General features: G+C 37.9%; 2 protein-coding genes across 5 annotated transcripts; both read left to right on the top strand.

The window, feature by feature from the left end:
* Positions 1–48: 48 nt before the first annotated feature.
* Rpn1 (regulatory particle non-ATPase 1) lies at positions 49–4,263 on the top strand. Its single transcript, XM_089234215.1, has one exon. It carries the CDS (start codon positions 151–153, stop codon positions 2,854–2,856), a length of 2,706 nt encoding a protein of 901 aa, XP_089090341.1. The 5' UTR covers positions 49–150; the 3' UTR covers positions 2,857–4,263.
* Positions 4,264–7,956: 3,693 nt separating this feature from the next.
* Positions 7,957–20,071, top strand: LOC149090328 (protein C19orf12 homolog). Of its 4 annotated transcripts, none has more exons than XM_089234176.1 (3): positions 7,957–8,111; positions 11,805–11,980; positions 15,682–20,071. In XM_089234176.1, the coding sequence occupies exons 2-3, from the start codon at positions 11,827–11,829 to the stop codon at positions 15,939–15,941; spliced, it is 414 nt and encodes a 137-aa protein (XP_089090302.1). In that variant the 5' UTR covers positions 7,957–8,111; positions 11,805–11,826; the 3' UTR covers positions 15,942–20,071. The 4 variants fall into 4 exon arrangements, with proteins under 4 accessions (XP_089090302.1, XP_089090312.1, XP_089090318.1 ...); XM_089234186.1 differs by having other exon boundaries at positions 7,995–8,111; positions 11,808–11,980; XM_089234192.1 differs by having other exon boundaries at positions 7,995–8,184.
* The last annotated feature ends 7,384 nt before the right edge of the window (positions 20,072–27,455 follow it).

The raw sequence follows: 27,455 nt of genomic DNA, 5'->3' as shown, positions 1-27,455 counted from the left end.
AAAAAATTCAGACGGACGGACGGACCAAGGACCTGCAACGATCCATTTGAATGACTTGCCAGTTGCTAAAAAAACGCCGACGCTAGTGTTCGTTCCAATTGAAGGTTGATTTTCTTAATTGTGAAATAGTGAGAAATTTTTAATTAGACGATGAAGCAGCGCATAGCAGTCAAATCGCAGGACGAGAAAGAGCAGGACAAGGATAAAGAAAAGAAGGACAAGGAAAAGAAGAATGAAGAAGAGAAGGAAGCCGAGCTTTCGGAAGAGGACAAGCAACTCCAGGAGGAACTCAATGTGTACGTCAATATACTTACCGAAGACAACGCTCAGCTGTATCCGCAGGCATTGAATCAACTCCGTGTGAAGATCAGATCTTCGACCACTTCGATGACCTCCGTTCCGAAACCTCTCAAATTCCTGAGGCCACACTACGGCACCTTGAAGCAAGTGTACGAGAAATTCCCGGAAGGCGAAGTGAAGAGATTTTGCGCGGATGTGATCTCCGTCCTGGCCATGACCATGAGCGAAGAGCGCGAATGTCTCAAGTATCGGCTTCTGGGATCCCAAGAAGAAATCAGTTCCTGGGGTCACGAATATGTCAGGCATTTGGCCGGGGAAGTGACTCAGGAATGGAACAGCTTGGCGGAAGGCGACGTCGAACATAAAGAGAAGCTGGTCAGTATAGCTGAGCAAATTATTCCGTATCATATGTCGCACAATGCTGAAGCCGAAGCGTGCGATCTTGTCATGGAGATGGAACGATTGGACATGCTGGACAAATATATAGACGAGGAAGTGTTTCCCAGGGTGGCGCTTTATCTCACCAGCTGCGAACCGTATGTATCTGAGCCAGAGAACATCAACCTATTGAAATGTGCCATCCGTCTATTCAGGCGGTTCAAGCGGTTTCCGGAGGCGCTGCGTGTTGCTATGCAGTTGAATGATGCCGACCTGATCAAAGATGTTTTCCTCTCTTGTGACGATTCATCTATCCAGAAGCAGATGGCATTCATGTTGAATCGTCAGCAAATCTACTTGGAGTTGGATGGCAATGATACGGGCGATCTGATCGATATAATGACAAATGCCCATTTGAACAATCATTTTATGGCGCTGGGTCGGGAGCTTGACATATTGGAACCCAAGACTCCTGATGATATATATAAGACTCATTTGGATAATACCAGACCATCTTTCGGTCCTAGTGGTAATGTTGATTCGGCAAAACAGAATCTAGCTTCCAGTTTTGTGAATGGTTTCGTTAATGCTGGATTCGGAAAAGACAAGCTCTTAATGGAAGATGGGCAGAAGTGGCTGTACAAAAATAAAGAGCATGGCATGTTGAGCGCTACTGCGTCGTTGGGCATGATACTACTCTGGGATGTGGATGGTGGCTTGGGCCAGATCGACAAGTACTTGTATTCATCCGAGGATTATATCAAAGCCGGAGGTCTTCTTGCATGTGGTATCGTCAACTGTGGAGTGAGGAGTGACTGCGATCCAGCCCTGGCACTTCTCGGTGACTATCTGAATCACAATAGTATGGTGATCAGAACCGGTGCTGTTTTGGGCATGGGCATTGCATATGCTGGAACCAACAGGGAGTGTGTGCTCAATCTCTTGACCCCTCTACTGAGTGATTCGAAGTGCACCATGGAAATAATTGGTCTCACTGCTCTGGCTTGTGGGATTATCGCTGTTGGCTCTTGTAACGACGATGTGACATCTGCTATTTTGCAAGTGCTGCTTGAAAAGTCGGAAGCTGAACTGAAAGATACGTTTGCACGGTTCCTGCCTCTCGCTTTAGGTCTGTGTTACCTGGGGAAGCAAGAAGGAGCTGATGCTATAATTGCTGCTCTGGAAGTGTTGGCGGAACCATTCAAGAGCATGGCCAAAACCATGGTCGACATATGTGCTTATGCTGGCACTGGGAACGTGTTGAAAGTGCAGTCTCTTCTTCATATTTGTAGTGAGCACTATGATGCTGCTGCTGGTGACAAAGAAGACAAGAAAGACGACAAAAAGGATGATGACAAGAAGGGTGAGAAAGATAAACAACTTGATTTGTCGTCTCAGCAAGCTGTAGCTGTTCTCGGCATAGCTCTGATTTCCATGGGGGAAGATATTGGCTCAGAAATGGCTTTCAGAGCATTTGGACATCTTCTTCGCTATGGCGAGCCAGTCATAAAAAAATCTGTTCCACTGGCTCTGGGCCTTATATCGACTTCAAACCCGAAGCTTAATATTCTGGAAACCTTAAGTAAATTTTCTCACGATAGTGATTCAGAGGTTGCAAGCAATGCAATATTTGCCTTGGGTCTTGTAGGGGCTGGAAGTAACAATGCAAGACTGGCAGCGATGCTGAGACAGCTGGCCCAATATCATGCCAAAGATCCTAATCACCTGTTCATGGTTCGTCTAGCACAAGGACTCGCACATCTTGGGAAAGGAACGATGACCCTGTGCCCATATCACAGCGACAGGCAACTTCTGAGCCCTGTTAGTTTAGCAGGCTTGATGGCAACCCTCGTGGCTTTCCTCGATGTCAAAAACATCGTATTGAAGAATTCCCATTATATTCTGTACAATCTCGTTGTTTCAATGCAGCCTAGGATGCTCGTCACTTTCGACGAGGATCTACAACCATTGCCCGTTCATGTTCGTGTCGGGCAAGCCGTGGATGTTGTTGGCCAAGCTGGGAAGCCAAAAACCATCACTGGGTTCCAGACACATACGACACCTGTGTTGTTGGCCTATGGCGAGAGGGCAGAACTTGCAACTGAGGAATATTTCCCATTGACTCCCATACTAGAAGGCTTTGTCATATTGCGCAAAAACAAAGACTACGAAGGCTGAATTGCGCCAAAAAAATGTATATCATACTTATTTTGTTTGCCTGTGCCTGGAAACATGTAATTTCTAGCCTAAATATTCATATAGAGCTCTAGATATCCATTGTTTTTTATTTATCTGAAGTTTGATATTTTTCGTTTTTTGGTTTATCGAATCTTTCATTGCTAACTTTCTTCACTATTGTAATGTTAACAGGATTTTCAGGAATAAAAAATATATATATCTCTGTACGTTTTTGTTAATAGGTGTAGACAAGAGCATTAGATCATTTTGTGAAAGTTATTGGCAGGAAAAGTAATTAGAATTTTTGCCTTAATAAAGTGAGGCTAGCATCATGAATAGTCTTCGATAAATTTCCAATATACAGTATATCTGTTTGGCGGATTTTTTTTTCAGTCCCCAGACCCGATTTGGCACTGTTTCCTAGGGTTACGATGCAATGATAAGAACACCCAACAGTGTGCAAATTTACCTGTTAGGATGACATTGGCGACATATCCCTGTTTTGATGTGCATTGGTTGCAGAGTTAGATGTTTAACCTGGTGTACAACGAAACAAAGTGACCACTCCTGTGTGTCCATTCTGAGAATGCTTGCGCATTAGTGACAAGTGGATGGTGAAGAATTGGTAAATTAGGACTCTAGTTGGCATTCACTGTTAACCCCAATGGTAGAGTATAAAATGTAAGAAGTTTTGATTTTTTTCCCTCGTTTTCATCTTTGATTTTTTGGATCCAATTTATTTATTTGTATGCAAAGTTGTGTCCGGTCGTCCCTGGAGGGTTGTCTTAGCCACTACTAGGCCTTCATGACAACTGATTGTCTTAATTATTTATATTCAATTGTTAAGGGTCAAGATGTGCTTATTGTGCAAGGGGTGACAGATCAGCAAGTGAAGCATGCTCACAGGTACTTCGTGAGCCTTCTTTGCAAAATATGTAAAACTAATCACATCATGCTAAATAATACAGATGAGATGTTTGTTTTATTTTCAAAAGATATGGCAAGCCAGTGACGTGGCAAACAAATCTACTGTACATCGAATAAATGTCTCACGTTTCCTAAAGATCAGGCAAGGTGGGTAATTGCACTTCAAGTCTTCTGCTATATACAGAATAAACGTCTGACCCTGTATACGTATCCTCTGCCTTTGACATAGTTGGAAACGAAGAAAAATACATAAACTGTATATTGGGAATTAATTGAGTCTTGTATTGAAATACTTGAGAATTTCTAAGAGCAATGATTTTTGAAAATTTGATGAGCTGTTGCAAATGTACAGTAAAACCACTCTATTTCTTGGTCTGTAGAACATTGGAATATATAGATTCACTGTATTTTCAAGCTGCTTGTGGAAAGAAAATCAATGTATGTTCCAAAAGAAAAGTATAAATTGTGCTGGTGACTTTATTTCTTGCCAACATGGATATTGGTTAGTTTTAATAAGTTTACATTGTCACTTTAATTGACGTTGGCTACATTTTCTTATATCCAAAAATGAATAAAACACTACCGTCAGGATTCAGGAACTGAAAAATCATTGGCTTGCATATCCATGATGATTCCTCATATTGCACCTCCCTGCTAGCTTTTCATCTAATTTGAATGTCATTTCGTGACGTCTAAAAAAAACTCATTTGAGCTAGAATGCATTAGTATCAGGGTTGGCTAGGTTTTTGGACAGTATGGTAAAAACAATTCTGTCCAAAACCTATCTATAACTATAAGTGAAAACTTTAGTTTGGTGAAGTCACTTCTATAATCAAATAATAAACTTTATACTATATGAATTATATTATTAATTACATTAAATATAATAAAATTTTTAAATGTAAAAGTATGTGTAGAAGGTTGTATGACTATCAAGCTGTGGGATTGCACTTGAAAATAACTATCTTGAGGTTAAATAACAGATTTATTGAAACACAAAAGGTGCAAGAATGGGATAAAAATTTATAACATTAAAATTATAAAAATGCAATAGATATGACTACAGCATGAAATTAAACCTATGTAATAATCAAGCTCAGCGGGGCCTCAACATTTGATAACACATTACTAATTTAGCTGCCCTATCTGTGGCGAGATGATTTCTGAGAACAAAATTTTAAAATATTTGAATCATGGGGCATGAAAATAAAAATGTTTAAAAAAAAGGACAGTTTTTTGATAAGCCTTCTTCCAGTGTTTTTCTGATTGCTGTCCACCATGTGATAGGATGAATCAGATAGCTAATATAAATATTAGCTTCTAGCCTCATAAGAGCAACAATTTAAATTTAACAAGAATTTTAGTCTTGAAGACTTAACATCATATAGGCATCTGGAAAAATAAGTTAACTTAAAAATTAAAAAAAAAAAATCAAAGTTGAAATAGACCAAATTTGAATTGAATGAACACTACATCGTTGATGTTTTACATCATTATAGTACTATCTAATTTGTTTCACAATAATGTAATGATTATAACTGACCATACGTATTTAGTATAACGTATTTCCTAAAGAAAGCGTTTGGACAGATTCTGGACAACCACTGTCCTAAATACAGCACCTGATTCACAAATGAGAAATAAGATGTGAAGTAGAAATATAATTTATAACAAACTAAAGAATTGAAAACAGTGTTTGTGTAAACAGTTATATGAGTGATATTAGTTTACTATCAGGTTTCCAGCTTAAAACCATTAATTTGGTGAGACAATTAACTTTAAAAAAAGCAAATGACACCTTTTGAAAGATTTTTGATTTAATTTTATTTTCTGCTAGTATTTTTTCTTAACATAGTATCATGAAAAAAAAAATCTATAGGTTCCACGTAACATTATGAAACTTTGAGGTTTTAGACAGTTTATCCTGTCCATAACTGGTTTTGGACATTCAAAACCCCAACCCTGATTAATATAGACCGAAAGAAAAAGCATCCTTTTGAAGCACATCCAGAATGGGATAATGTAGCAATTGCCTCTGTCTACAAAATATAAATTTCAACATCTGTGAAAAAGTTGCCTAAAGTGAACAAGTTGGCAAAAATTTAAGTTTATGACAGATAAGTACCAAAAAAAACTAGGCGTGCCACTTAATTCTTGGTTTTAACTTCAACCAATAATAGCTACTGTGCAAATTTATATAGCTTTCTGAAAGTAGACATCTTCAGCTACAAATGGAATGGAGGTTGACATCTTCAGCTACAAATGAAATGGTTGTAGGCATCTTCAGCTGCAAATAAAGCAGAGCCAGATATCTTTAGCTGTGAATGAAGCAGATGGAGGCGAATCCAGGGTGATGCTTCGCTTCAAAAAACTTGTTGTGTAGGTGCATGTATCATCCTGTATTTTACGGGACAGACAAATTTTCTCCATATTTTTCGGCTCTTGGCAGAAGTGATCGCCCCCCCCCCCCGGATCTGTACTTGGTAGCACTGCCTTGTTTTTAAATTTTCATCAGGTAGAAATGGCTGCAGAAGCACAGAAAATGTCTGGGCAAGGAAGCTTTTTCCTACATAATTTGTGTAAAAAATGTTCTAGCTTTTGGAGAATGGAAAATTTGAACTTATATATAATTTCGAAAAGTGATTTCTGATGCTGAGTTACCAAAGGAACTCTTGAACTCAAGTCTTTGACAAAAAAAACTTGAAAAACAGTGATGGGTTTCCCGTGAGCCCACTGTGGGTTGATTAACAGCTGAGGCTCTGATTTTCTTTCTACATCTGGTTTTGCTTAATTTGCCCCCCCATCCCGCACAGGGCCATAACTAGGGGAAGGCAGAGGTGGCGTCAACAATTGGTCAACATAGCCACCCGAACATTTGCCACCATCTAATACAGTAACCTATGGAAATACTGTATATTGGGTTTGAGCCCGCCCAATATTTCCACTCAGTGTTGTATGTAGAAGGGGGGCTTATAGCCCAAGGCGGAAAATTTTGTATAGTCCACCATAAATCCACCTTTGCCAGAGGAATATGGCAGTAAGTGACCTGGTGAGTGTGCAAGCATGTGAGGAGTGAGCAAAAGAGTAACCTATAGATCCTTAGCAAGTGTGTGAATGGCTAAAAGAGTGACCTAGAAGGGTGCAAGCGTGTGAATGATCAGAAGAGTGGGACTGATCAAAAGTGTGACTTAGAGCATGTGCCTGCAAGTGATAATTAAAAGAGTGACCTTGGGAGTGTGTAAGCATGGAACTGACCTAGAGCATGTGCACATATGAATGACCAAAAGTGACCTAGAGTGTATGTGAGCACATGAGGCATGTAAATGGGGTAGGATGCAAGCAGGAGAGAGTGGTCAAGACTAGAATGAAGAAAAGCAGCAAAATTCAATTCAAGTATCTCCAGGTAGTAAAACCATAAATCCAAGATAATTCTGTTTCCAATAACTTTAAGCCTATTATATGGTCCAGTATGGGTAGAGATTTTGTCTCCAGCCACGCTTGGGCAAGGGGACAGTTAACACAAGCAACAAATTTTTGGAGTAATAAAAAAATATGGCACTCATAGTGGAATGGAGTGGCAAAAATACATTACCTCTTCCTCCCCCCGACAAACTGTTTTTGCATAATTACCACTCATTGAGTAATATTAGCTCTATGTTAGCTGGGATGCAACTAAATACTTGGCCAGACGGGGAAGCACGAATTTTGGCTCCCTCTTGTAATGCAGAAGTTAAAGAGTGAAATTTGCACCCCCCTTCCCCCCCAGCTCGGCATCCGGGTAACACCACCTGGATGTGGTGGTCTAACCTTCTATAGCAGGTGGTCTGCTTTAGAAGGTGTTGATCCGGGGCACTAGACCCGTTCCCCCCCCCCCCGCCCAAAGCTGCATTAAGAGCTTACAAGCGGCTTTGCCCCCGCCCAAAGCCGCTTGTAAGTTAATGCAGCTTTTCTTACTCTTAATGCAGCTTTGCCCCAGCCCTGCGTGTTAGCACTGCCGTACTGCTTCCTTTCCCCCCCCCCCCCCATCGTAAGCTAACTCATACAAAAAGTTAAAAAAATATTGATTAAATATCTTATTAAAATATAGCATGCGCGCACATAAATACGTTTTCTTCCATTACGGAAAAAAAAGTTGATTTTTGACATTGTAAAGAAAAGATGGCGCCAGCAATGCTAGATGAGTCATGGTCACGAGCTTTTTTTCAAGGATGCAATGATAAAAAAAAAGGGAGCGTCCTTTCCTCAAGTCTTTGTCCTAATACGCTTTGCCACAGTCTGTTATTTTGTGACGTAGTTGCTGCTCAACTACACGTTTTTATATTTCAACAGTAAGTGTCATTAATGAGATTCAAAACTCATTAAAAACGATCATTTTTCATAATTCGTATATTTGATTTTAGGGTTAGTGCTTTTTTATCATTTTAAATTTTGGCGGGAATACAGAGTATTCGTACAAGTTTCGTACAAATACAAGTTTTTGCTTAGCAAGTTTTCCCGAGTGTTGAAAGGTGAAATTTTTGCGCCCCCTCTGGTCTCGCGCACCAGAACCACCTGTCCTGTCCTCCCCCATTGCGACCCTCAGGCCTCAACATCCTCCAGATGGTCCCCCCCCCATTTATAATGTTATTGGGGGTTGCTCACTGGGCTGGAGCACTTTCACCCAATGCCCCCACATCCTGGCCTGGAGCAGGGACCCTAGGCTGGGACCTTTACATTGAATTTATAGCGGAAAAATAAAAATGATGAAAATAGTCCCACATGGCTGGAGCCCTGTCAGCCCTACCCTTGTGGAGGAGGGGGGCAAGGTGACCCCCCCTCTGAGATGGAAAACAAATTGAAACCCCCCCCCCCCTTTAGAGAATTCTGCGTACGCCTATGCGTCAGCATATAATTATTATAGTAATTATATATAGTTCATATATATGAATAGTATGGTAATCATGTGTTTCTTTCCCCAACATCCTTAGGCGTTATCTCTAACCGTCTGGTCCCTTTTATTATTTTTCTTGTAGACTTATAGCTCAAAAATATGTTCATTGTGTACTGGGAGGTTGAGGCCACAACTAGGGGGGCCACTGGACAAGAGGGGGACATCAATTTCATCCTCTGACCTCTCCTCCACCGTTGCAAGGGTGCACTAAAATGTGTGCTTGGCCCAACTCCCCACAAGAGGTGTTCAAAGGGCTCCAGTCCAGAGAGCTGGAAGGACATTTTTTGGAGGTTCCTTGAATAGACTGCTGATGCGGGCAACCCTGTGTTGAAATAATCATTGTTGTGCCCTAACCTTCAAGAGTCCATCCCCATTTATGCTCTTCCCCCCCCCCACAAACCAGAATGTGGCAAAATCTGTGATATATGTCGCAGAACAATCATGAAGAGTTTTAAGAAAATATAGGAACACTGTTATGGGAATTTTTACTGCAGAACACACATATTTCCAGTCAGTCGAGGGTCGTTATAGAACAATGCAAAACATTCTGCTTTGGGACTTATTTCTATAAACCTTCCCTTAAGCTGTGTTTTCCTAAGAATATTTTTTTGGACCATTTGAACCAAATGGGACCATTTCGCTTCTGCAGAAAAGTGTAACTGTCTCATGCCACTCTTTCATGTTTTCCTAGCATGGCACATCAGCTGTATATCCATGTATTTTTGTTATTTTGCAAAATAAAAATCTCGCTATAGACATAACAAAAATGCAGATAAGATTGGTAAAACACGCACTCAACATATTTGACTCCTCCAGAACCAGTCGTCCAATCATGCCTGATATAAAGTGCTACCACAGTGTTTCTCAAAGTGTGTGTTGCCAACCTTTGTCAGAGACGTCACAGCAAGTTGGAGATATTTGTTTCTGTGTTTTTTTTTTTTTTTTTTTATATTCGAAGTGTTTCATTTATAAGTGTGAAAATATCTATTAAATTGTTCTATATAGGGAGCTGCAGATGAATCCTGAATTGATCAAAGGGAGCCGCATTCAACAAAAGTTTGAGAACCACTGTGCTAGCATGATGTGCCTTGCTCTGTGTAGGAAAACAGTCACACTGCTTTTTCCCATTGGGGGAGTGGATAACGTAATGCACTAGACAATTTAGTTTGTGCGCGACACACGGAAAACCTGTTCCTTGGAAAACAGCTTCAGGGGTCATTCAATTATTACGTCGGCATCGATGGGGGGGGGGTTCAGATTTGCTCACTTTTGGTGGGAAGGGGGGGGATTTGGATGATGCTTACGTCAACAACCAACCTTTATGAAAATATGAAACATTCTTAATGGCATCTTATTCACTTCGCCAAAATCGGAAAAAAACCTTTTGATAGTTATTGGGCACCTGAACTAACAATCTTCCTATTGATAAGTCTCATACAGAGCCACTTCAGTGATCACTAAATGTTTCACGGCTCCTTCAAGTGCTCTGGAAATGTGTTTGGGCCGCTTAAGTGCTATGGAACTGTGCCACGCATTGCTCAAGTGATCCATAGTTATGCCACAAATGAATTAAGTGATCTGGGAATGTTTCGCGGGTAACTTGAGTGATATAGAACTGCACTGGGGGCCGCTTAAGTGCGTTAAAACTGTGCCACATGTCACTCAAGGGATCTCTAAATATGCCATGGATTGTTTAAGTGTTCTGGAACTGTGTCGCGGGTTACTTAAGTGATATTTGAATGTGGAAGTGATCTTTCAGGCCTACTTCAGTGATCTGAAAATGTGCCACAGGTCACTTAAATGCTCGGGAATTATGCCACAGGTCATTCAAGTTATTTGTAAATGTACTGCTTAGTTCATTTTTACAAAATTAGTTTTGGGGGGCCCCCTTAACCTTCAGGGCCACATTTGGTCCGCGGGTCAAGGGTTTACCATAATATGGCTTAAAGGGTGGATCGCAATAAATTTCTTAAAGATAAATTTTGAGCTCTTACCTTTCAAATAGCATTGAAATTAACAGAAATCGATTATACAAATATAATAACATGTAAAGGTATTTTCTTTCAAAATTTTAATTTTTTAAAAATTTTTCATCTTTGGGGTGCACGAGCCCCCTATGCTTCTCCTCTCCCGCGTACATTTCTGATCCTACCAATATGAATTAGGAGGTAGGGGGCAGTGCTGACGAAATTTTGATGACGGAAGAAGGGGGGAGGGGTCAAAAATGGCTAAAAATTTGCTTATGTTATACTTGAACGACCCCCTCAAGCCTTTTTTTACATGAGTTGGGGTGATTTAGTAGTTAACTAAATTTTAAGTCAAGTATTTTGAAATGTATATAGACATTAAAGGCCGTTGGCACAGGTCAAGCTGTAGCCGTGGGGCTAGGGATGATTTATACTATAAATTCACTATAGAAGGGCCCGTGGAAACTCTGGCTTGGGGCCCTGCTCCAGGATGGTTTAAGTCATGCACTTAACTCTTGTAAATGGGCATAGTGGGACAGATTTTGAAGTAGCTACATGATCACTTGAAATTTATTTAATCATTTAACCCCTTGTGTTGAGATGATGAGAAGGGCGGCTTTATATTGAAACGGCTGGGGTATTGTATTTAATTGTTATAAAACAGCACGCTGCAACTCTGTGGATGCAGGTGGACAGGCCCATCTCAACAAATTGGCTTGCAAAAGCCTGAGTATATTTTGAGGCTCAAGCTCTGAGGTAGTATTTTTTCAATTTTTCTTTCAAGTTGTTATATATCAGTATAGATCAGGGCTTGACAAATCCCAGATGGCGTGGCTATTTACTGTTTGGTCCACTAACTATCATGATGGACATAGATTGCAGGAGTCATAGATTACTACAACCAGTTAGCATGGCATCCTGGGCATGACTGCTGTTCTTTATTATTATCACCTTCTTACAAGGCAAGACAGTGCTGCCATCTATTAATGGTATTAAGTAGTTAATATATTACAGGTTCCAAGGTTGGCACCTAGATTTATTTTCATTTGTCAAGCTCTGGTGTATAGATTTTTACAATCTGTAAAAAGATAATATTTGAATTATGAATTTTTTTTTTCACCCAGTAGTAGGCTAGTGTGAAGAAAAATGGCTTTGCGTGAAATTATCACATTTATGCAAGAACTTGCTGAAGAAGAGAATTTGCAGGTTTGTGTGAAGCAATCGCTTTTGGGTGGATTGATTGCTGGTGCTACTGCTGTTGGATTCAGTGTTTTGATGGGACCATTAGGTTTATTACTAGGTGACCTATTTTATTTCTATTATTGCCATATAAGTAATTTATTTCATTGAATATCAGGGCTGTAACTAGGACTCCTGTTGGAGGGTTGGACGTAGTTTGCTGCCTTCTCCAGTGCAAAATTTGATTATTCTATGGTTGTTTTTTTTTTTTTTTTTTTTTTTTTTTTTTTTTTTGTTTCTTGCCATACTCCTAGTTCCAGCTCAGCCAAACTTCTATAGCTCGAATCATGTGTTTACAGAAAAAAAATTTAAAAAACACCAAAATTTGATGTATTAAATATTGGTAAAACTTTAGATCAATACAGTAATACCCTAACTTTCGTCATCTGGCATTTATGTAATCTTATCCTAATTTTTTTTGTTTTTTTCAATTAAGTGTATTTCAAGCTTTTGATGGTGTGTTCTTGGAGAGAAATGTTTCCCCTAGAGAGTCAGTCACATTATAAAAATGTGTAAGACGAGATAAGAAAGAATAAAGAAGTTCACACACACAGTCCCAATTTAAGGGATTGTGGGTGTTTTATTGTTGAGGTCAGATGAACAGGCTCAGATCCAGAAGGGGGGGGTGGCAGTCACACCCCTAATATTTGAATAATATGTGGGAAATTGGTTGGTTCTGTGAAATGCAGGATTATCCTGATCATTGTAAAATAAATCATCCCTTTCGTCACATCACCCTGGATCCATGGTTGGGGCTGAACTCTGAGGTTAAAAAAAAATTTAATACAGTAAGGAAAAGCAACCCCCTATTTGTGCATGTACCAGATCTGAAAGATTTTGACTTTTTTTTTTTTACTCTACTTTTTATTTACTCAATTTTTTTTTCCAAAGCTTAAAAATTGATTTTACTGAGAAGTGACCCTTTTGCAGAATTTTCATTGTACAGTAAAACCCCTCGGATGTGGTCACACTCTCTTTTATGGCCAAATACAGTAAAACCTCAATAACTTCACTTTTAATTCAAAATTTGTTATTCCTGTTTTCAGCGCAATTCAATGGGGAGTCTCAAACCTCTCTAACTGGACACAAGAGGGTTAAACTCCATTTAACTTGACTAAGATTTGTGCTGTGTTATCACTATTAATTTTTTGAAATTCCGATGCGTTGACCAAATCCATAAATTTTCACAACATTGCTCTCAGGTATTTCAACTTCTTCGTTGCATTGTTTTTGTTTTTTTTACACATAGATCCTCCCTCATATTTTCGCATAGGGTCACTTTATACAGTTGGCACCCAAGAACTCAGTTTTGGACTTCAAGTCACAAATAAGTGCGAGAGACATCTAAATTTTTGAGCGAGAGGTGGTTGATGGAGTTAGATCAAACATTTTGAGTGAGAAATAGATTTTTTTTTTTTTTTGATAATTGCACTGCTCATTCACATTAAAATAGAGTTATGTCAGGGGTTCCCAAACTGGACACAGTGGTGCACCAAACTCAACTCTACCTTTGTCAGGGTTGGGGTTTGAACTATGTGACGAAAGTTTTTCGAAGAGATTCTTTGTTAAACTGCTCTAGAGAGCTGCGGATAAGCACTGAATAGGGAAAGGGTCACAAGTGGGAAAAGTTTGGAAACCCCGGTGATATGGTAAAGGCCAGAAGAAACTGATAAAACCTAAGTTTTACCAAGCTGACTTGGTAAAAGCCTCAGATATATGCTTGTTAACATGTTTTCACATTTCAGACTTTTACTAAGTCCACGCGTGTTTTTAATGAATCAATTAACCATCATAAACTTATTCGTTCTTGCTGTTTATTAATCAATTGCTAAAGGAAAAAATGAATTGGCCACTGTAAGCATAGTTCCTGATGCTAATTAAGTAATTAATAAGAGAACTTATAATTGACTAAATTTACTCTGAACGCTAAAAGTCTGTTTCTAGTGAACCAGTTAATCACAATTAATAGATGAATGATGCTTATTAATTGATTTGTTAATTGATAATTATAAGTTTCTTTGGAAAACTTTTATTTCGTCATGACAATTTGCTGCTCACACCGATCCATCACCATTAATTGTAATTAGTAGATTGTGGTAATTATTAATTAATTAATACATGTCAGGAACTAATAAGTTCATGATCAATTAATTCATTAAATTTGGACTTTGATTTGGTAAAAGTCCAAAATGAAAACGTTAACAAGCATATTTCTGGCTTTTGCCAACTTGCCTTGTGGCTTTTACTGCAACATATAATTAAATAATAAATCTGTTGATTATATATGCATAATCACCATCCATCAACCATTTTGGTTTATTTGATAAATTTTGGAATTTTATCACATTTACCCTTTGTTTATGTATAATCCCCAGCTTGTATTGGTAAGTATGATCGTCACCCTACATACTCGAGTATAAGCCAAGTTTTTTGTTCAGGAAATCTTTCATATATTGAGAAGGTTGGCTTATACATTGGTCAGTTTTTGAGAAAAAAAATTCTGCTCAAGTATTATATCAATCCTCCTCCCCTATAGTGAAGTGCACTAATTCTGGACCATAAAGTGGATTCAACTTGGTGCCCCACGAATACAAAACTATGTTTCATCATCAAGGTGGGACTCTCTAGCCTAGCAATACCCTGAGGCCCCTACAAATTTGACACAATTTATGGTAATTGCTATGCAAGTTCATCTTAGGCCCCTTCATGCATCAAGAGGCCCACAGGAATCAAAATAAAATTTGATTCTTGAGGCAAGATTTTCGTAATCAGGGGTACATTCCAGGTTAGCAAATTCTCTCTGACAAATTTGACCACTTTTCATAACCCACCCTATACTGCCAATAATTCCTCAAGAATTATAGCTATGGCAGCCTAATAGGACACAGAATAATGATACTGATTACATTAATGGTTTTTTCATGATGGCACTTACCGAAAAAAATATTGGTTGTGAGATACCATTATATTCAGTTAATCTGTATGATTAAAGATAATTTATTGGAGTGATAAAGTTAAATTGAAGCTGATATAAATGATTGAATCTTGGTTTGAATTCTGTAAGCGGGTGTTGGAGTCTGTGCATTAATTTCTACTGCTATATATATATATCTTTACTCTTTGTGATAAAAAATGGTGGCACACTGGGGAGCGGATTGTGTAAGATTTTGTCAGCAGTTAAGGGGTTAATTATTCCAATTTTGAATTATTCAGAAATTTTGAGTTATGAATATTGGTTGATTTTCAACCCTTTAGCGACCCTTTATTTTTTTATCTTTTTGATGTTTTCACATGATGAGGGGACTCTGTGTTCCAGTTAGTGAAATCATATTTCATTTTATAGATAAAGCATTACAATAGGGCACAAATGTCAAAAGGAAGACACAAGTAAACAGTTTTTGAATGTTTTCTTTTAAAGTAAACCATATAATCATTCCTCATGCAATTACTTTTCTGATTATAATTATATAATTTCCTAACAATTTTTATCGTAGGGTACTCCTCCCCTTTTGTCCATAAATCACGAAACAGGCCATGTTACACTTTTTTATCGATAGAGTAGCATTTTTCTTCTGGGGTTGGCAGGTCTGTATTTACCAACTTCATTCAGGAATTACACAACACGTGAAAATTAGTCAAACTTGCCAAGATGATTGGTGATTATGCATAACAACTGGCAGTTATGAATGACCACATTCCTCTTCCCCTCCCCCCGTAGCATATATATATATATATATATTTGTTGTACCATCCATTAAACAGGTGGATCACTAGGTGGAGGCATTGGTGCTTTGCTCATGCAAGGGAAGTATGTTTCCGCTGTGGAAATCATAAGGAATATGAATCCACACAAACAAGAAAGGCTGAGAAACAACGTCCAAAACATAATGCGCAATGTGAATGCTACAGATGTTGCTGCATTAGCTGGGTTAGCTGCTGGAAATACTGTCATCAGAAACCAGCTCGTTCAAGGATTAGTCACACAGTTGCAGGAGATGAATTTCGATGTACAAAGACGCTAAGCTCTTTTTTTTTTTTTTTTTTTTTTTTAGTGTCTGCTTAAATTTTTTCCTATTGAAGTTATAATTGTGAATCTCCATAATCATCTTTATTATTAGATTATTTGTTTTGGTGAATTTTAAGAAATTTGAAATATTGTTCTTTATTGTCTCATCAGAAATCGTTATTGACTTTTGGTGAAATTTTTTTTTTAAGTACTCTCAGTTCCCATGACGTACATTTCAAGTAAAAAATGTGCCAAACTTTTAAAATTAAAAAAAGAACACTGGTTTTTTTAAACATATTTTTATTTCAAATTTTTTATAACTTTGTCAAAAAATTCACTTATTTCAAGAAATCTTGCAACAGTTTAAATAAATTTGGGTGAGGCTAGAGCATAAGATAACAATGTTAACTGTTAAATTTCAGAAGTGTATTTTCTTACTACAAAATCTTTCCATGTGTCGTTTTTGAAAGATCAAAATTTTTATAAATTTTATTGTCAAAAATGTGATATCAACCAAAGGATTTGAGATAACGATGTTAACTGTTAAATTTCAAAAATGTATTTTCTTATCATAAAATCTTAAATTTTTTCATGATATTTTTGAAAGGTCTAAAGTTTTACAAATGTCAAAACTTGATATTAACCAAAAAGTGTTCGTGTAAAATGTGATCATTCACCAAAGAAATTATTTGCATATATTTTTAAATGTTGAGCATATTTCGGCATGGGGAGGGTGGGGAAGGCATAATGTGATGAACATGCACATTTGCACTACATACCTTTCTGTTATATGTGGTGTCTACAAATGATTGGATCAATTTCAAAATTCCGTCATAGGAATATTAATTTTCATAGAACCACAAAAATTTTACTCTCATAGAAAAGGTCATGAAATTTTGTTTGCATTAGAAGTTGAATCAGAACGTGGAGGCCATAAATGGTGCTAGAGATAAACAGGGCTTGACAAATCCCAAGCTCCAGGTCGTCACGGCAAAACTAGTCGGATTAGCTAGCAAAAATATTTGTTATATATGAACTTTGTAATATCCATACCTGCTTGATAAGCAGTACAAAATTTCACAGGAAATGGAAAAACTTTGTTGTATGTGAAAATTCATAATATTCATGTTGATTATAAACGATTCTGACCAATTAATTGTATAAACATATGAACATACTCTGGTCCAAGGGTATCATGTTGTAGTTATTTCAGACAGCCATGTTGAATGAATGTAAACCAGGAAATGTAATTTTCAGCATGGAAACATAAGTTTACGTATCTGCATGTATTGTACCTTTATCCAAAGGAAAGTGATGCATTATGAATCTTTTGAATCTCATTATGAATTATGCCTATTAGATGACATGTCATGGCCAGAGCCTTTCACATGCCCTCTCCCCCTCATTCTGTATTGCAAGAAACCTGAACTTTGAGAAATGGAGGAGCCATGAAACTCAAGCATCGGGCATCCTATTGTGCCTCTGCCATTTTAAAAGCAGCCAAACTCGACATTTTTTAAAGTAATCTCAAACATTAGGGTGGATTTCGTTCATTTCTTTAAAAAACAGAAAGGGGCAGAGCCAGGTTTGGACATTGTCTTGGATTGAATGATCTTTGCTGGTCGTTTTTATTATGGATGGTGCGAATAGTGATTTGGCTGAATACTGAACATTCGGTGGAAGGATATAATGGTGGTAGAATGATATAAGGTGGAAGCATAATGATAAAATTGGTATTTTTAGTTGAATTTAAAAATATTAATTGTAAATGATTGATATTGAATTTTAATTATTTAATTCATTATTTAATAAATATTAAAAAACTGGTAATTGAAGGATTTTTATTGCCATGATACTTAAATCAAATTTAATGATATATTGTCATAGCTGCCAAGTCTCCCGAATTGTAGCTTCATCCCTCGACCTCCTGAAAAGTTCTTAAATCTCCCGAATTTTTATGAAAATCACAAAAAATCCCTAATTGTCCCTAAAAATTCTCTACTTCATTTAAAAAATGCTTATTAAAACAATCCCTAAGGAATTTCTTGTGGGGCATGAAGCCTCTGTTTTTTCTCCGTTCGAAATGACGTCAGACGTTGTAAATGGGGAAATTCCCATTTTACAAACCCTCTGATGATAACAAGAAATTTGTTTGTCTTATCCTGCAGGGAAATAACTTAGCAGCCAATAGTCCTGGATAATGATTGAAGATTATAGTGACGCGCATACGGTCAAAAAATTTTTTTGTTTAAGTTACGTACGTGCGATATAACAAAACATGAATACCGATAAGCAAAAATATATTTCATCAATTTTAAAGATACTTATTCCGATGAATTTCCTTTCATCAAACGTTCCAGAAAAAGGCAGACTTTTCCTCTTTTTACAAGTTGTGTTACGGACAAACATCGGTCATGGAAAGACATCAAGCGTCACGAAAAGTCAGTGTTCTTCAAAAATCAGAGTTTTTTTTCCCCCCTTCATCTTCCGATGATTGTGGGGTCATTCGCGCACAATGTTTGTTCACAGCGTTTCTGATTGAACACAATATTTATTTTTTTAGATCACCATTTTGAAGTTTTGGCCTCCAATTTCACTTGTTTTTTGCGTAGGGATTTTATTCCCAAGGGTTTAACTTCCATGTGTGTAAAATCCCTATTTTATTTGGAATACTCCCTTTCGCATTTATTAGGGAGTGGGTTTTAGCATAAAATACGGGTTCGCAGGAAAATTGCCCAAATTTTCATTTTCAAAAGTTGGCAGCTATGTATTGTATTTTAATATTACAGAATCAATATTTTTTTCACGACTTGCTACAATTATACATCTAATCAAGAAAATTTTAACCATTATTTTTACTCTCAACTAGTAATGCATCATAAAATTTACTACTTATTTTCTCATTTTTCCACTTTAGATGTCCTTTGCCTATTTTGCCTCTTTCAGTAGCTTAATATGTATCCAGTCTAGCTAAGTACATCCTTCAGTTAGTGAACTTGTGTAATGCTCACTTCCACCTTTTGTTGCAGTAGGATTTTATTTTCAGTTTCATGTTTTTCTTTATAACTGTTTTGCCGTGCTTAGATTTATACAGATATTCAGTCGCATACCTCAGCATTATTTGGCCAAACCGAATATTCGGCAAAAGGGCCAGATACCAAATAAGCAGCCGAATATTTGCCCCCTCTAGTTGAATACAAAATAACATGGGGATGAATAGGAAAACACTTGGGACTTATTGTACCGGTTAGTTACAATGGTTGTTATAATAAGCATCAATTGTATAAAGCCAAACACATTGACACTCTGTTCTACTGTACGGTGAAAACAAAATGACATAGATTTCCTCTTTATTGCGTTATAAAATGTAAATTACTGTGAATTCACCTTCTGTTATAAAATGTTGATTTAAATATCACCAGTTTCAACAGTGTGATAAGAAATGTTGAAATCATTCAAATACAAGATTGCAATGAGCTGCAGTTATGCATTTTCATACTGAAATTATACAATTCCTTTCTTACATTCTAAGATGGTAAAAAAAAAAGTACTATTGAAAATATTGCTTTATTCTCTCTCCCTCCCTCCAAGTGACTGATGTGCTATTTGAAAGTATTTTTTGCATAAAATGTAATTATATATATATAAAAGTACCTGAGAGAAATTATTTGCAGTTGTATTTTTTTTATTTTGTGTTAAAAGTTGAATATGTGGATAAATGAAAATTTGTGTGTGAAAAGGGTATGTTACTGCCAAGGTATGAAGTCTGGCCAAAGCCTGAAGTACTTCCTTACTTGTGTTGGACTTTGGAATTACATAATGGCTACTAGCATTTATCATTCGTATCTTTCATCAATTTGAAGAAACATAGCCAAAATTATAAGTGCAATTATGTAAACATATTTCTTAGCTTCTTTTGTAAATGTAGTGTGTTTTTGCCCAATACTCATATCATTTTGATTCAATCTTTTTTGCTTCATTTTTGTTGAATATTATAGTTACATGCTGATTTAGTGTGCTTAAAACATCAAAAGCTCTTTTATACGTTTATGAAAAGAAAAATCTGAAGAGAAGTTAAACTGAAGTGTAATTTTACAACTTTTTGAATGTGTCAAGTGTACCGAATAAACATTTTTTTTTTCTCTCTTTAATGTGGAACATCAGTGTTATAAATTTGTGCAATGTAAACCAGTGGTTCTTAACTAAGGGTCTACAGAGAAGTTTCAGTGGTGGTTTGAAGAAATCCTTATAGTAACCACCTTATAATGAAAACCTTGTACATCCAAAATTCCCAACTTTACAGAAAGAACAAAAAGAGGTGGGATATCCCAATTGAATAAACCAGGTTTTTTTTCCCCCTTTATAGGGAGCAGATCGTTTTGCCATTTTTTTTTTTTCAAAAGCAAACCTCCCAGTGCTGCTATTTTCCCTGCTTTTTAGAAATGTCCTATTTTCCTACTTCCGCTGCAATCGCCCTTTTTCACCCCAATTCCCTCCTATTTTATTCCTTCCTTTTGTTTACAGCCAATATCTCACTACGAAAATTCGGAGAAACCGCAAAATGTCACTGCTTTCCCACTCCCTCCCTTTTTGATGTGTTTTATTCCTCTCACAACTCGCTACTGAAAAAGAAATTTTTTTTCAATTCCTTTCTGAAGTAGGGGACGATGACAAGTAAGAGTTGCCAGGTCCTTAAGAAATTTCCAGTCAAAATCCTCTTAAAAAGTAGCCCAAAATATTTGAACATGTGCTGCCATCTATGAAGCAACAAGCGAGCTACAGTTTGACGATATTCTAGCCTGCAAAGGTGTGGCTATAGCTCCCTTTTCTTGTTATACTCAGTAACTGTAAACCCCCCCCCCTTACTTTTCACTTTTTCGTAAAAAATATGTTTTTTTTTACCGAATAAATTGATTTCTTTGAAAAGTTGCGAAAGTCAGGGCTACACATTCTCTCTCCTGGAAAAAAAGGGCCTAAAGATGGCCTGGAGTCGAGTCCGTCTTAAAAGCATCATGGGACTTGGCAATGCCCGGGCAAATTGATTTTGCTCAGCCCTCTATCCAGACACGCAAATGCCTACTTGCCAATTCACAGGCTTAATCTCGCAAATCTTAACCATATCTCATTATTTCCCCCCCACTCTTCATTCAAGGCCTGCGTGACGTGCCCGGGTTGGCCCATACGTCAAGACGGCACTGCCTCAAATTGTGCATAGGTGCCTACCAAATTTGGTACAATGATTTTAAAAATTAGGTATCGGTCCCAGACCAGATTTTTCACGGTCTAGTAAACAAAAAATTTAAGAACTCTTCTGGGTTCTTGGCAGGGCTGTTTTAAGAGCATCATGGGCCCCTAGAGCCAAGTGATTTTTCTGATTCCCTACATGGAAAATCCCTAAAAAATACAACTACTTCTCGTTTTTCTGAGGTCCCTCTTCTCTTGAGGCCCTGGGGCCATGCGTTAAGACAGAACTGGTTCCCGGGCTTGAGCCCTGCCAGCTCCACGCTTGTGGAGGCTACGGTTTCTTTCACAAGCTTCTGTGGTCTAGATACTGTGTTTCCCAACAGTCGGGCCGGAGCAACACCTTCTATAGCAGAAGGCCTTCGCACGAAGCTCGTGACGTCACTGAAGTCTCCCATTTCCCTTATACTACGTAAATGTACATTGGATATATTTTAACCGACCGGCCGCGGTATCATAAAGGTTGAAAACCACTGATCTAGAACCTAGGACAGTTTCCCAAGTTTTTGTTTTACGGCCCCCTTCAATTATTGGGTGGCAAAGGCATTATGGTTGAAAGTTCTGGCTTTCCATAGTTGGGTGAGATGCCCCCACCCCTTCTGCCTTGTCAGGATGAAAACACAACATGAGGTGGGGACTGAAGTGAAAAAGAAAAACTTTGCTTGCAAGCAAAGAAAAATAGGGCGAAATTTGCCATGAGAACACAATTTTGGAAAAACCGCCCAAAAAACCGCCAAAGCCAAAAATTTCCCGCCGAACCGTTTTCAAACCAGCCCAATTTGGCGGGAAAACCGCTAATCTGGCAACTCTGTGACAAGTGCATCTTTTCGCTGTCGCACTTTGTGGGGAAAGCGAATCTGTTTCGCAGATCGGTTGCGGTCAAAGCTGCATTAAGAGTAAACTTACAAGCGGCTTTGGTTGCGGTAACGTAAATAAAGCAGCAAAAAAAAGGAAGGGGAGGGACAGGCTGTCCACACACGCGAGAGATTCCGTGAGAGACTAGTGTTTCTCTCCCGGGATCCCGTAACGAGCGTTCATCCTTAACAGGACAGAGCCCGGGCCACGTCTGGTTTTACAGGGCCAGGGAAGAAAAGCCGATTAGCTGAACCCAATTTTTTTTAACCTTCAGAAAATAACTGTCGGGTGTCTTTGTTAGGGTATACCCCTTTATAAACTGTAAAGACGTCTTATGTTAGGGGTCATTCATATTATGTCAGCATCGATGGAGGGGGGGTTGGATGATGCTTATGCCATTAACCACCCTTTAAAAATATGAAATATTCTTAATGGCATCTTCCTCGGTGCGCCAAAAACGAGTAAAACCTTTCGCTATAGTTTGTGGGCACCTGAACTAACATTCTCCAGCACATAGGCGTAGAATTTTCTCGGGGTGTCCAATTTTTTTCTTCTCAAGGGTTTTTTTTTACATTTTCTGTGTAAAATAACACTACAATCTCGGCTTGGGGGGGGGGGGGTTAGAACCCAAAAAACCCCCGTTGCGTACGCCAATACTCCCGCAAGAAGTCCCGGTTTCGATTCCCAGTGGAGAGAAGCAACACTTTTTTCCTGTTCACCTTCGTATAATATCCAGAAAGCCGATTATTTCGTATCTTAGGCGAGAAAAAAATCATCCATTCTCCCTATTGAAAAATCCCCTACAGAGCCATTTTAGTGATCTCTAAATGCTTAGCGGATCCAAGTGAACTGGAAATATGTCGCGGGATGCTTAAGCGCTCTGGACCTGCGTTGCGTCGCGCGTCATACAAGTGATCCGTGATTATGTCTCGCATCACTATAGTAATCTGGGAATGTGCCCGGATAACTTGAGTAATGTAGGGCCGCGCCAGTGCTCTAAAACCACCACATGTCACTCAAGGGATCTATAAAAATGTGTCGCTTAGTTTATTTTTACAAAATTAGGTTTGAGAGGGACGCCACATTTAGTCCACGGGTCAAGGGTTACCTATGTGGCTTTGAGGGTGGGTCGCAATGAATTTCTTGAGAAATTTTGCGTTCTTAGCCTTCAAATAGCATTGAAATTAACGGAAATATTGATAAAAAAGATTTTCTTTCGAAATTTTAATTTAAAAAACCATTTTTTATCGTGTCTGGGGGGCACCTCCCCACGTACGTCTCTGATCCCATCAGTATGCGTTAAGAGGTAGTAAGCAAGGCCATGACGAAATTTTGCTGACAAGGGGGGGGGGGGGGGTCAAAAACGGCTAAAAATTTGCTGACGTAGTACTTGAACAGCCCTTTATTTTAAAGTATACATGTGGCTTATTTCAAGTGGCACCGGTACATTCTTACCTTATTTAAATGACCTTTTTTTTTTCTTTTGACCAGCGGCATATTTCGAGATCATTCAAGTGGTTCGCGGCGCATTCTTGCTTCAATTAAGTGGCCCAAGATACATTTATAGATCACACAAATAATCTGCGGCGCTGTTCTAGATCACTTAAGTGGCCCGCGACACGTTTTCAAATCAACGAAGCGGCCCCACTCTCTTCAAAAGGCTAAGTTGAAATGTGCCCAGAGTCATTCAGGTGGTCTGAAAGTGTCACAAGTCACTTGGATGATCTGAAAGTGCGCAGTGGGCCACTTGAGTGGTCTGGAAATGTGTCAAGAAAGCAATTACAATCTATACAAATGTATCATAGATCATTAGGTGTGATGAGAGCCACTCAAGTGATCTCGAAGCGTGCCGCGAGCTAGTCAAATGATCTGTAAATGTGCCTCCAGCCACTCAAAATAATCTGCAACTGAACTACCTGCCACTTGAGTGAACTGGGTGTATGGCGCGGGTCACTCAAGTGATTCGGAAATGTGCTTGTGGTCACTTTTCTGGATATATGCTGTTGGCAGCTTAAATTATCCCACTTCTGACACAATCTTTTTTTTGCCCGAGTGGCATGGTGGTAAGATGCTCGTCTACCATCGTGAAGGTTGTTGTCATGGTCCCGGGTTCGAACCCAAAGGAGGATATAGATATTTTCCCTAACGAACTCGAGGCGACCACCGATAGACAGCGCCTTCACTTCCAACCCATCTCACTAATGGCAGTAAATTGCAAGACAGCGATATGGCCAGAGTTGGTATTTGGTGAAGTAGCTTAAATTATCTGGGAATCTGTCCCATTTAAATGATTTGATGATCGTTCGTGGGCCACATGAGATAACTCCAAGAGCAATGAGTTAGCATTTATGTTATTGACGACTGCCGTGCAGTCATCTTTGAAAAAAAAAACAGACGTTCATGAACATATGCAGGCTATTGTAATCGTTGTATCCTTCAGATGTGTGGAATGTTACATCAAGGGTGTTCAACATTCAGTAGTGTGTGGACCATTTCATTGATTTTGAAATGTGTCACAGGTCACTTAAGCTGGCCTGTAAATATGTCCGGGTCGATTGAGTGCTCTGGAACTGTGTCGCCGTGACATCTGTAAACATGCTGAGACATATTTACTGATCAGGGAATGTGCCGCGGATCACTTGAATGACATGTAAAGGTGCTGCGGGCCACTCGAGTGTTCTGGAACTCTCTGCCGTGAGCCACTTAAGTGTTCGTGAACAGTGTCGCAGGTCACTCAAGTGATCTAGGAATGTGCCACAGGTCACTTAAGTGAAGTGGAACAGCAACGCGGGTAACTTGAGTAATCTGGAACTGTGTCGCAGTGATCTGTAAATATGCCACAAGTCATTTAAGTGATCTGGGAATGTGACTCGAGCCACTTGAAGAATGATCTGGAAATGAGTTGCTTAGTTCATTTTTACAAAATTAGGTTTGAAGTTGTGGGCCATGTCAGATGACTCCAGGGTCACATTTGGTCCGTGAGTAATGGGTTATATTTAATGCACGTGTTACATCTCTATGGCACCTAGACAGGGTTTTTTTTTTCGAAAAGTATAGGGGGAAAATGGATTATGATCATTAATTGGACTTTTCAACAATATGAATTTGATTAATTTCTTTTTAGTTTTGCTGTTTACATTATTTTTGATCCCACATTCTGTGGAAATGATTTTTTAAATTTGTTTAAAAAAAAACCTTGAGTTTCTCTTGAAATATCAATAGATAAGTGGAACAGCGTGGCAAAAATTAACATAAGACGGTCTTATTTCTGGAAAACATGGTAGGTATATAAGGCATCATCAAAATAAAAAAGTATAAAGTTGGGAAAATTTTGTCTAACTTGATGCCTTTTAAATTGCAAGATACCTCACTGATATATTTAAAACCCTCTTATTTTAGCAATGATGAACCAAGCTAGCTTTGTATAGATGGCTTTGCTCACAAACAGTACAGTAAGAGTCTGTTATAATGACAGTTCACAATTATGAGGAAAATTTTGTTATAAGACTTCTCATTGTAAGTGAACTTCCTATTTTTTGTTCTACCGTCTTTTAGATTGTTTTGTTCTAATATTAACAAACAGAACTTGTCTACAAGTGTACCTTTGGTCTCAGCAGTTAATTCTGAGATATTTTTACATAGAATTCCATATTATCAAAGCTATTTAGTTGACCAACTGAACAATTAAAAGTCTCAAGTACTATATCACTGCCTGCATGGACTGGTCAACATTTTTCTACCAATTGGAAAGATTTTTAGTATGGTTTTTTCTGTTATTTGAAAAAGACTTTGAACTGCAAGTTTTCCCATGGTCTTTTATTTGCTGGGAGAGACAAATAAATAATAAATTATAAGTCAAATAAAATCATAACATAGCCCATGTGTACAGTGGGGAAGTTCAATAATAGAAAAAGTGTTAAAACAGTTTGATTTTTCGGTGCCCATTCTTAGTACCTCAGAGTAATTTTCACAAAGAGCATGTGCCAATAAGAATCATCAGTTTAGTTCTATCAGAAGAGATAGAAGGAAAAACTGACATTTTTTTCATAATTCTTTTGACATTACAGTGAATTCTTAATTTTCAACTCACTATAACCAATTTTTTTTTGTATCTTTAACATTTGCTGTTGCGTGGCAATCGTTAGAAAATCATATCATAACAAGGTTGTTATTATGAGCCATATTAATTTTTTTTTATTTGTTTATTATAAACAGACTTTTAGTAATATTCTTATGTTAGGGAAGCACTTAGCCGCACGAAATCTGAAAAAAATATTGAGTGGCATTTTGCAGAGGGTTTAGTGATATCCGCTGTGGTAATTATAATGCAGATGAGAGAAATTTTTTTAAACTGGTTAAAGGGGTACTAGGCTTTCACCTTATTGGCACAAAGGGTAAAGAACTCTTGCTGTAACAGTGGAAAGAGTTGGGTTTTTATGTACAGATATGATGAGTGATACGATTTGTAATTTTGGCCATCCTGACTTCTTTTTTTAAATATTAAAATGGGGTTTTTTAAACAAAGCTTATATAAATTTATATTAAATGAAATCGTAGATGAAGCTGATTCTGAAACCTTTAATTATAAAAATGGATATTCAAACTTCCATATTCGTGTTTAACTTTTTTTTTCAATGAGATACATTTTAATTCAGTATAGATTTGCTGCTTCTCATTTCCTGTCAATAGGACATTTTCACGGTGACATCAGGTAATTTTAACAGCCATTCACAGTTTTGCTGACCTTGGGCATTTTCCACTTTTTTTGATGAAATATAATCAATTTTAGTACAGTAATTACCTTTTAAGTTGATAATGTACTTAAATATTATGTCATCTATAATGTTAGTTACTCTCAAACTTATGGCCAGGTGTTCTGAATGGAACATATTTATATATCACATATTTGCAAGTGGGAAACTTAGTAATATGTAACACAAAATGATATAAATATACTAGCGAGCTAAACCTGTTATGTAACTGTTCATAACACATTGGTAGGCATTGTTTTTACAATGAACTATCTCACAGCTTAACCAATAGTTTTAGTTATGGAGAAGTACACAAGCCTATCATGATACTGTACAAATTGATAACCTCTGAGTTGGCTGCAAAAACAGACTCTACAAATTTGTACATTTGACATTCACAAAACCGTACAAATTAGTTTCACTAATGGTTTGGCTTGCTAATGGTTATTATGTAACTTAGCCCAACCGCAGGTCCAGGACAATTTGGGATCTTGCTCAATTTGAAGTATAATAGATTCATTGCATGATTGATGATTATATATGTTGGCATTTTCTTTGTTGTTGTGTAAATTCATTCTTACCAAGAGGTGCATTTCAGAGGCAAAAAGTGTTTGAAACAGTTTTGAAGGTCTCCTACAGATAGGGGTGTACACAAGATCGACCCTTCCAGAGGGCACAAAAAT

This window comes from Pholcus phalangioides, unplaced genomic scaffold (assembly GCF_987345545.1).
Source record: "Pholcus phalangioides strain wild (caught in Gottingen) unplaced genomic scaffold, Ppha-v1.0 ptg000001l_1, whole genome shotgun sequence".
Lineage (NCBI taxonomy): Eukaryota > Metazoa > Arthropoda > Arachnida > Araneae > Pholcidae > Pholcus > Pholcus phalangioides.
The sequence above is the reverse complement of the archived record's forward strand: the minus strand, read 5'-3'. Positions and strand labels throughout refer to the sequence as shown.